General features: G+C 36.8%; 1 protein-coding gene across 2 annotated transcripts; it reads left to right on the forward strand.

Annotated features, from left to right (window-relative positions):
• Positions 1–256: 256 nt before the first annotated feature.
• zgc:114041 (uncharacterized protein LOC574425 homolog) lies at positions 257–10,457 on the forward strand. Of its 2 annotated transcripts, XM_041999834.1 has the most exons (5): positions 257–1,175; positions 1,273–1,416; positions 3,655–4,437; positions 9,583–9,789; positions 9,918–10,457. In XM_041999834.1, exons 1-4 carry the CDS (start codon positions 974–976, stop codon positions 9,759–9,761), a joined length of 1,308 nt encoding a protein of 435 aa, XP_041855768.1. In that variant the 5' UTR covers positions 257–973; the 3' UTR covers positions 9,762–9,789; positions 9,918–10,457. The 2 variants fall into 2 exon arrangements, with proteins under 2 accessions (XP_041855768.1, XP_041855767.1); XM_041999833.1 differs by having other exon boundaries at positions 9,583–10,457.
• Positions 10,458–11,156: the final 699 nt, after the last annotated feature.

An 11,156-nucleotide genomic window follows, 5' to 3' on the forward strand; every position in this document is an offset into this window, starting at 1 on the left:
TCTTGATAAAAAAAAATGAGTTAACCCGATTATATATATATATATATATATATATATATATATATATATATATATATTTTATTATTATTTTTTTTTTATATATTTATTATATTTTTTTAGCTTTGTTATGTTTTTTTTTTTTTTTTATTAAGAACGAGCCAGTCTTTTGAACGACTCTTTGAAATGAACGGCTCCTCAAAATCCGGCTCCCTTCATAGAGCCATAAATCCCATCTCTAGTTGACGCTTGATTTTCAAAATCCGGAAGTTGCGCTCGCGCGAATAAGCTTACGCTTCATCAAAGCCCGTGATGTTTAGCTAATACTTTCTGAAACAAATTACTCGCAGCTGCTCGTAATTATTGACTCCTGTATTTGCTAAAATAACGTACTAAATATGCGAAAATTTAAGGCATATGTTGTACTTAATGCTAGCCGCTTTGTGGTGTTTCGACCTTAACACGCAGTGCGCAGTCATTTTCAGTGATGGTCATTCAAATTTAACAGCGCTGGAAGAAGAAGGGAGTTTGCGGAATATAGGAGGGCATCAGGAGTTGGTCCGACTGCAACAGGAAAAGATGTGAGCTTGGAATATCTCCCCGATTTCCTCTCTCTCTCTCTTTCTCTCTCTCTCTCTCGCTCTGTTTCTTCTTGGGAACTAAGTGGAAATGTTGCGTTGAACCGTTTAATTTCACTGTTTTTCATTTGTCCGGGTTGATTTGCTGGATTATAGGGTCACTGCATAGCCTAAATGGAGACCGCTCCTTAAAACAAACGGAAATCCAATGCAATTTTTTTTTATCCCCCAATAACAAACATGGGGGCATATTTCCTAAAAACTACATTTGCACCATTGGCTGTTCCAGCTGCTGTGCATATGTGCATTTCAATTTCACGAGTCCTACCCACATTGTGGGTTATTGCATAATAGCTTCTCAGTACAGGCAGGAGAGCAGCCTGCTGAGTTAGTTGACGATGAAGTCCAGGAGAGCCGGACCTCCTGACGGGGGTTATGGCTGGGTGGTGGTCGCATCAGCGTTTGTCATCATGGGCCTTACAGCTGCTGTCCTCAAAAATTTTGGCCACTTTTTCCTGGACATCCAAAGTCATTTTGGAGTCCAGGCCAGCACTACCTCTTGGGTGACATCCACAACAATTGCCATGTTTCACATTGGAGGTAAAAATATGATCAACTTTAAAGAACTTATCCGTTTTAAACTCAGTGCGTGTTTTTGCAGTGCTTTATTTCTTGTTTTTTGTTTGTTTTTCCAAAGCTCCAGCTGCCAGTGCTCTGACCTTACAATTTTCTCAGAGAGTTGTCATCATGATCGGAGGCCTGCTGTGTACAACAGGGATGGTGTTGGCATCTCTGGACCTCAGTCTGCCTTGGCTTTACCTCACAATGGGCATCCTGGAAGGTAGAAGACTTGGAGATACTGTAGATACAAAAACCTATAGAAACCATTTCCACTCATAATCTTTCTCTTAGTTGCAACAGATTTAAAGATAAGGAATTCACCACTTTTGAGATACTTGTAGATCAATCTAAGCAGGGTTTCAAACATCTGGCAGGCTTTCAAATTATTCAATATTTGTGTTACTAAAGTTTGAATTCTACTACGAAAACAATAAAGCCATTGTAACTTCAATTTAAGTTTGATTTTAATCTGTGGAGCAGAAACTCTGTTCCTCAGTTTGTTAAAAATGAAATAAAACATAAAAGAGTTAGATGGGATTGTAAACATACTTATTTCTTAAACTGTGAATGATTCATATATGCTCTGAATGAGGCATTAGGAGCATTTTGCAACATGCAATACATTTGAAAGGATTATGCAATTGTTTCTTAGAAACAAAAAATTTTTTTCTTGAGTCCCATTAATTAAATAATCAAAGGCAGCTGCTTTTGTCTGCAGATTTAACAAAAATACAAAAACAAAGACAAGACAAATTGGGTTCATAACAGTTTGAATAATGTCTAATATAGAAACAATGATATAAAGATTCAGGCAATTGATTTTTAAACTAAATATCTGTGAGCATAAGTTCATTTTTTTTCTGACATTTCAGATGTGCTATAAAATCTGGCAATCCCCAAAGACAAATCTTAGAAAAACCTGATCCAAAGATGCTCAGCGGTTTAACCAGTATAGCCAAATATTCCCATTTAAGATGAATTCAGACAACAGAAAAAGATGGTCTGTTTAAACATGATTAGCAATTTCAGTCACTGAGAAGAGGGAAAATCTTATAAAGCAAATAGTTACTTAAAACTGAACACAGAAAACATCAAATGTTGAAAGTGAAGCGCCATGTAATTGAAAATATGTGCACATTTAAATTTTAATGGCAGGGACACATCTGAGAAAGGTTGGGGGACGGTCATGTATACCACTGCATAGCATCCCCTCTTCTTTAACTGCGGTCTGTAATGTCTAGTAGCTGAGGAAACAGTTGCTGGGTTGATTTTTGTCTGACAGAACTCTACTTACTTCAGTCCTGGGTTGATTTTGTTTTATTTTGTTTGTTACGATGCACCAAATGTTTTTAGTTGCTGAATAGTCTTGATCAATCCTGCACTTGGACTCGTCTACACTGAGGCCATGCTGCTATTACTGATGTCATATGTGTTTTAGTGTTGTCCTGCTGAAGTATGCTCATGTTATTTTTATGACAGAATCATGGCAGTTTTTATTAACTGAGGCCCCTGAAGATCACAGACATTTAGGATTGGTTTTCAGCTCTGTCTCTTGTTATCTGTTTTGAGGATATTATACACTGTAGGTGCAGGAATAATCAAAGTCTTCCCAGTTTTGCTTGGAGGAACATTTTTCTGAAATTGCTTCTCAATTAGTAGATGCAGTTTTTGTTTGTTTGTTTTGTTTTTTGTTTTGCAGATATCCATCTATATTTCTAAAAGACTCCTCATATCTGATGGGATTTTTGTATGCACAGTTATGTTACTGACCTGCTGCCAGTTAACCCAATTAGATGCATAATGTTCCTCCAACTGTTATTTGTTTATTATTTATTTATTTGTGCCGTTCACAGCTGTCTGTTGCCTGCACCTGCACCGACCCTGTTGGGATGAAACTTTTATTTCTACTGCATCTACACTTAGAAATGCTCTCCCAGCCAGTATTAGATCAGCAGATAGTGTAGACAGCATTCATTTTTTAGCTGTAGACACACTTGTTAAGATGGTGCTGCTGAAGTATGTCCTTTTATAGAAATTTTATTTAGTTTAATTTGTAATCATTTTATGCTCTGCTTTTATATTGTATGGATTTTATTGTAAATTACCTTTTGATTTTATCTGCGAAAAGTACTATACAAATAAATCTTACTTCTCTAGCCTTTTGTTACCTCCTTCAGATATTTTTTGAGACATGAGGCTTCTAGCAAATTTAAGACGACTTTCATAAAATAGTAAAGACTCTCACTTTCAACATCTGATAAGTTCCCTGTGCTCTAAAATGTCAGAGTCGGAGATTGGCAAATCACTGCATTCTAATTTTATATATAATGTGTGTGTGTATATATATATATATATATATATATATATATATATATATATATATATATATATATATATATATATATATATATATATATATATATATAAAATATTGACTGGTTTCACTTTCTTTTTCCAGGAACAGGCATTTCCTTTTCGTGGATTCCTGCCATGAGTATGGTGAGCCACTACTTTGCACGGTGGCGTCCCATCGCGTATGCCATTGCCAGCTCAGGGGAGTGTGTCTTTGCTGTCATGTTCAGTCCCCTCTTACAGTGGCTCATTGAGATGTACAGCTGGCAGGGTGCTTTGCTCATCATTGCAGGCCTTCAGTTTAATCTTTGCGTGTGTGGTGCACTCATGAGACCCCTGGAGACGACCAGCGGTCCATCACAAGAAAGTAAAGACAGCTCAGAGGATGATGCTGCTGTGCTCACATCAACGAGCAAGACAATCTTCCAGTGTTCCCTTCTGAAAAAACCTGAATTTCTTCTCTATATTCTGTTTGCAATCTTTGCAGCAGCAGGGTTTTTCATCCCCCCTCTCTTTCTGGTGCCCTTTGCTAACAGTTTGGGGATAGATAAGTACTGGCCGGCCTTTATCCTGTCTGTGATGGCAGTAGCTGACCTGGTAGGGAGGTTATTCTGTGGGTGGCTTGCCAACATGAGCTTTCTGAGGAACCTGCAGCTCCTCACCATTGTCGCCACTCTGCTTGGGGTTGTGTTGCTCCTTCTACCCATCAGCCACAACTACTGGACCATCCTAGTTTTTGCTTCGCTCTACGGCTTCTTGTTTGGCTGTGTGGTGGCCATTCATGTCACTTCCATTGTGGACATTGTGACCCTAGATGGATTCGACAGTGGATTGGGGCTCTTTATGCTGTTCCGGAGCATCGGAGGCTTCATTGGTCCACCTGCTGGAGGTAAGTAGTTGGAGTGGAACGTTTTTTGTTTTTTTTTTTAACTGTTGTCTTGTCTTGAGTGAGACTATAATGTTATCAGGCTGAGAGTCTCTACTGTTCTGGTCAGGATGCAGTTTTCTGCTGCTTTCTTAGTGATGTTGCAGACTCTGGGGCCTTTAGCAACAGGCACATGTACTGAGACCATGTGATGCTGACACTGGCTGAATCAGGTCATGAGCCTCTTTGCAGGAAAGCCTTTAGGGATTTGTAGCCCCCCCCCCCCCCCAAATTTTCTCCCTTTTCATTTCACTTCACATACTGGGTAAATCTGTGTTGGTCCATTGCATAAAATCCCAAAACAAATCTATTTAAATTACTTGCTCCTGTCCAATATAACATACTCAAAATATATTAAACATACTGCATCTTTACAACTACAGGGGCTGTATGTATAATCTTGGTGTAAGAGAAAGCTGAGACATGTGAGATTACTCCAGATGTCTCAGAATCAACATATTTGTAACTGTGTCAGAGTAAATTCACCTGGAACACAGAAGAAAATGTAAATGGTCATCTCCTCCTAAAAGAAAACCTTATTACTTTCAATTAAAACCAGCGGATAGCAGCCCAGTTCATCTAGGAATTAGTAAAGTAATGTCTGATGAGGAACTGTGCAGGAGTAGAAGCTAATAAAGGGAACTTTAGCAGTTTTACAGATGTTTTTAATAGAGGCGATACACAGGTAAATATCTCAGGAACACATCAGCTGATATGATAAACAACTATCATTGATCAGAGTCAGAAGAATTGAGGGGTAGACCCCAAATTTAGCTACACATCACAAGGATCCATTATCCATCCATGGGTGGACTGACAATAGTCTGTTTTGAATCTTCAGTTTCATACATGTAACTTACATACAGGCTTAATAAACAGAATATAAATCACAGCAACCTTTAAAGCAGCTCTGCTGAATCATGGACTCATGAATCCTATAGCTCTATCAGGTACCCTTTCTGTTACAGCGTGAATATGACACGTGATTATGACTAAATGAAGTCATGTTGCATTTTTAAACTTCATTGCGGACCAATTTTCTATAAATGACCTAAAAGCTGTGATTAAAAAAAACACTCTGGACAGAAAAAAGTTCAACTTTTATAAATGTCCTGATGAATAATGTTTCCTTTAGTGGAGTCGTTCTAAATATTCTTAAAGTTCAGATCTCAGATAATATGTTGACGTTAATGAAACCTGCTGTGGAAGTGGGTGGAGTCTGACATCTGTCGGGCGTGTTTAGATAAACTAGCTGAAAAATAGCTTCATCTTCTGGACAAATGCAAGAACCACGTAGAATCTTTCATTTAAGACACCTCACAATGAAAAAGTCTACATTTTCTTAAAACTCTCATGGTATTTGTATTTAAATTTGTAAAATAAAAAAAAAAGTAAAATATTTACTATATGTAACTTTACACTGCTCACTAAAAGTTATGGATACTCAGCTTTTTTTATGTCAGCAAGAACATAAAATCCACTAACCTTCACAGATGAACTTAGTTTGAACTTTTCTAAACTTCTAGATTCACATGTACAACTGTTCACTGTTTAAGTATTTATTATACAACAATCTGTTCCACCCGTCTGAACCACGAGTGGACCAATAATGTTCTGGTTCAATGACAGTGACAACATTGCATTGTCCTCTTCATCATCCTGTTCACATTTACATAATCAGACCAAGGCCCAAACTAACACATGACTAGTTATTTTGTGTTGTGGTATACCCACCACTGTTGGTGGATTTTGTGTCTTTAAATTGTTAAAGATGAAGGAATTACCATCACATGATTCTACTCAAATGTCCTGCATTTACTATATAATATAATTGTTGCGTTAACTTTTTAAATTTTCTGTATGTTACACCTAAAGGTTGAATATCCTTAACTTTTTGTGAGTAGTATATATCATTAGAATAAGTCCTCAGACATTTTTTAAAGTTTATAACAACTTCCTCCACAGCTCTGCTTTTTCTGGGTGGCTCATCCTGTCAAATTAATAACATGTACTGGAAATTGACCTGATTTTAACTATTGTATTTAAAAAAGTGTTGAAAATAACTTTACAAGATACTTATAAGTATATTTTTATGTTGGGAAAACAAGTCAAGTTTAAAAAGCAGAACCCAGCATGAGGAGATGGTTTGCTGAATTTTATCTTGTTGGTGCAAACTTTATCATGTTTGCTGAAAATACTTTGATGGACTGCAACAGCCAATATTTCAGATGGAGACGTTTATATGTACAGAACGTTTTGCAGCCCACCAACCTGCTCATTGACCAGCCACTTCATGGCTTTACAACAGCTGTTTAGGATCTGTCAAGACACAGAAAAGTGAAACATAAATTTAAATTATCAATGAAAAAGGTGCATGTTTCCATAGTTACGATCTCTTCAGCATCCTCCTGATGTCCAAAAGTCAGTACATGTAAGATCTGGTTGTTTACACATGTAAGTTGTTTGTTTGGTTGACTGTTGCGCTCGAGCACTGTCTGTACACAGTCAGTCCACCTTCATTCCTTGTCTTTCAGTCCGTTCCTGCCCCCAGCAAGTGCTGAGCCTTGATCATCTGAAGATAAAAATAAAAATGAATAACTAAATAATCTTTAAATAGTTGTAAAAAGTGTATAAAATGTTGAAACCATTATTCAGCTTATCAGATTAATTAACCTTTTTGACCATCAACACAGTCAACAGTTCAAATGCTAGGTGTATTTTTATAGTGTTCATTAAATAAAATTACTCTGTATGAACATGTATGAAAGCAGAACTTCACTAAGTGGAAAATAGTTATCACACACCATTAAAACTGTAGACTTAGTTACATTTCTTTTGTAAAAAGAAAAAAAAGAAAAACAAACAGGTGGTCACATCCATATCAGTTGATTACTTTTATCAGTTAAAGGTAATCAGAGTAATTCAGCTACCAACATCTCAGAGCAGACTCTTCAGCAGAAACAACTGAAGGACTCCTTTCATGGATGATGTCCAAAGAGGACTCCACGACTTGAAGACCAGTACAATTGTCTGGTTTGTTGGTGTCAAGTATGTGGAGAATGAATGGAATTTTTTGTTTGAGCTCTTTTTCTGGCCTCATAAACTCATAGCATGGTTGCACACCAACCCTGTTAAACCCTACATTAAGATGAAGAGGAGATAATAATATTTATTCCAAATGTGAACGTCTTTAATAATCTGTGGAGGGAACCAAACACCAGAATGGCAAGAAAGCCTTCAAGCTTCTAAAATCTGGAGATCGTTGCAGGAAAAGAAGTGCTCTAAAATCCCAGTGGGACATGTAAAAAGCTTATTTATACAACTGTGACATTTGACTGTGATGACAAAGAATTTGACACTGATTTATTGATACCAGCCCTGAGATATGAACAAGTCATGACTAGGTAAAACAAGTGGTTCACATTTTTCATTACATCTCTTACATGATGTTTAGCCCTTATTTCTAGCCAGGAGGAAAGGAATATATCTCGATATGATTAGAGCATAATGAATAATTGTTGGTTTTACTTTAGAACATGTTTTATTTTGCATGGTTCCATGCCGGCCGCAGCTGTGACTAGATTGTTATGATTTTGGGTTGTTAATTCATCCCTCCCATTTTCTTAAACACCTTGAGGGAATTTCTTTTAATTAAGGTTCACTTGGACTCACGTATTGGTGTCAAAAGTCAAGTTTTGGAAGGATTTTAGAAGCCCGAAACAGATGATAGAAACAGATGATGTCATATAATGAAGGACTTGCTGTTGTTTAGGTCCCAGGCGGTCTAGAGCAGTGATTCCCAAACTTTTTTAACCACCACCCCTAAGAAAACATCCATTAGTAGTGGCTGAGTAGTTAACATCAGAATCCTTACCTATGTGCCGAAAATCCTCTTCTCTTGTCGAGATAATGCCTTGTTTGGATTTTTAAAATAGCATCTGTAATAATTTTGTTTCCGGACACCCAGTGATAAAAATTCAAAATGTAAGGCTTCAGGAAAATGAGAAATAAGGAAGAAAAACTGGTTTTTGTTGGACTCTGTTCACCGCTGCATCAAAGCACCTACATCCCCGTGATCAGCTTCTCTCGCCCAGATAATGTCATGTTTGGATTTTTAACTTGACACGAGTATTAACTTTCCTGTTTATGCATTAATCCGTAAAACAACTAACCTGTTAATTTCACAGATTAATCTCTTTGCATTAGCACATTATTTTTGACAAATGTTTTTGCTAAATGTAGGCAACATTTTTTTTTATATAATTTTATATATGTATTTTTTATAGTTTTTTTTTTATATACAGTATCTGGTGACCCCCTGAAATTATCTTGGGACCACTGTGGGGATGGGGAACCCCATTTTGGAAAAGGCTGGTCTCAAGCTCATTCTCCAGTATGAGAGAGCGTGCTAATTGTGTGTCATGCCAAGATATGGTAATCTTGCAAGAACATAGCATTTTGTTTTCATATTGGTATAAACTCGCTGGGAAAAGGGAACCTGGCACTGATGATTTGCTGTTTTTCCCACATCTGCATTACAGGTTGCATAAATACATCTCATGAGTCTCTTTAGTTGGCCTCTGTCTCACACATTTCAACAGGACACCTCACTATGACCTCAAAGAAGAGATTAATCTAATAGTGATTTGGGTGATTAACCTTTTAGCTAATGCTTAAGAGATGCTGTGGTGTATTTGATGGGAAAAATTTACCTCAGTAGTAGGAAACCTGTTGATGTATGTTGTAAATGGGAAGCAAAGTGTCAGAGGTAATTAAAAAAGCTGAAATAAAAACTTGACATGCCAGGAAAGTTATTTTGAATAAGCAGATTAGATTTGAGAGATTTGGGATCGCGACAAAGATAAAAGGAAATCTTACACAACTTTGAGGATGTTGGCAACTCTGAATGAATGCAGCTCTGTTTGTGTTCTTAAATAGAAATAATTTTTTTTATACTTAATAGAAGAGTTCTGTATTTTTTTATTTTTTAATAAGATGAATCATTATTGCAGCTGTTTTTATTACAGTTACTAATGGGACTGAATCTATATACAAGTGATTCTTTCCACCACGTGTGATATTTTTCTTGTTCTCTTGTGTTTTCTGCAGGTTGGCTGGTGGACAAGACCAATGACTACAGCTCTGCCTTCCACCTTTCAGGCTTCTGCCTTATTTCATCTGGAGTGTTTGTCCTCCTGGTCGACCGCCTGGTTCAAAGGAGGAAAGCGGTGGATGCTGAAGTTCATCTGTCCTTCAACCAACAAGGAGAAACGGGAAAAGTCGAATGAGACAGTTACGAAAGGCCCAGTTAGACTGTTAGTGCGGTGCTTGGTTTAATGCCAGGAGCTGGATGATTTGGCTGACACTGACTCGAGGGGTAGGTTTGGGTCACATGGGTGCATGTTTTATAGTGGCGCTTGAGAAGTTTATAGGCTTGTTTATAGTATATAAAAGTATTTGAGCTTTTGCTTTTATTGGCTTTTGTTTATTACCGTTTTCTCTAATATTAATTTTCTGTAAACTGTTAAACAGTCAGTCACATCATGTTGGATGGTCCCTTTGCCTTAATAGACCCACTTCAGCTCTGAGATTTTGGTGAGCACCTAATTCACTGATGTAATTCAGAATTTCAAGTAATTTCAAGTCAAGATGCAGCAAAACCAGCTCTTAACTATGACATTGCATCATCCCACCATGAAATGGTAGCCGTTTATTTTCCTCCAAATGTAAAAGTATGTATGCGCTTTACTTCCAAAACTTTAATGATTGTGAGATTTGCAAGAGTCAATCTGCACTGTGCCCATCTCAACATAATTTCTCATTTTTGCCTTAATTGTGTTTATCTTGATGCTTTCCATCTACTTGAATGAAAATCTGTGGATGCTTTGTTATATTTCTGCAGAAATAGACAAAGGGTTAAACACTTAAAAGCATCAGATGTTTTTTTAAATCAGTTATTACTTAACGTATAAAAAAAAAAACAATTAACTTATGTCTTTAGGTGCTTTTTTTTCCTAATTGATCTCCATCTATTAACTCTTGTTGGAAGCCAACAGTAACTCAATTCACCACATTGTATTGTGTTATCCAGGCACGCTCAGCTCTTCCCTTATAAACACACCTCAGGAACAGATGTTCCCTAAAAAATGTCTGGAGACAACTTGAAACAGAAACCTGATGGGCTTCTTCAGCTTTTTTTGTCTCTAAAGTGAATATTGCAATGCTGGAAGTTGATAAGTCTGTAGGATTGTTTGTTTTTTTGCACCACAGCCTCTGAATAAAGTGATCAAATGTACTGCTGCAGTAATATAGCTTTGAAAAACAGTTTTTTTTCTGTGACTGAATCAAGTCAACTTTTATTTATAATTCAGTCTGAAAATAAACTTTTTCTCTGCATTGACTCTGAATTTTTTTATGGGTTTATGTACCTGCTAATGTAATCCCTAACCCCTCATCTTAAACTTTTGATATTTTGGCTTTGTATTCTCTTGAATTCTGTTAAATTTATGGTTTAAGTGATTCTCTAGTGATTGCTTCCTTTGTACAGTATTTGTATTTTACATTGTCTCAACTTTTGGAGAAATGGTTCATATGTAAAAAAAAAATAAAACAATAAAACCAGGTGATTGGGGGGAAAAAAGATAAATGTAGTTCTGCCTAAACCCAGTAGGTGGCAGTGTTGC

The sequence above is a fragment of the Melanotaenia boesemani genome, chromosome 11, assembly GCF_017639745.1.
Source record: "Melanotaenia boesemani isolate fMelBoe1 chromosome 11, fMelBoe1.pri, whole genome shotgun sequence".
Lineage (NCBI taxonomy): Eukaryota > Metazoa > Chordata > Actinopteri > Atheriniformes > Melanotaeniidae > Melanotaenia > Melanotaenia boesemani.

What these genes read in the sequence shown, in the direction of transcription:
- zgc:114041 (XM_041999833.1), top strand. Translation starts at nt 974, where the DNA reads ATGAAGTCCAGGAGAGCCGGACCTCCTGACGGGGGTTATGGCTGGGTG. An exon ending in TGCCATGTTTCACATTGGAG is followed by an intron (nt 1,176 to 1,272) that starts GTAAAAATATGA and finishes GTTTTTCCAAAG; the next exon opens with CTCCAGCTGCCAGTGCTCTG. An exon ending in CATTGGTCCACCTGCTGGAG is followed by an intron (nt 4,438 to 9,582) that starts GTAAGTAGTTGG and finishes TGTTTTCTGCAG; the next exon opens with GTTGGCTGGTGGACAAGACC.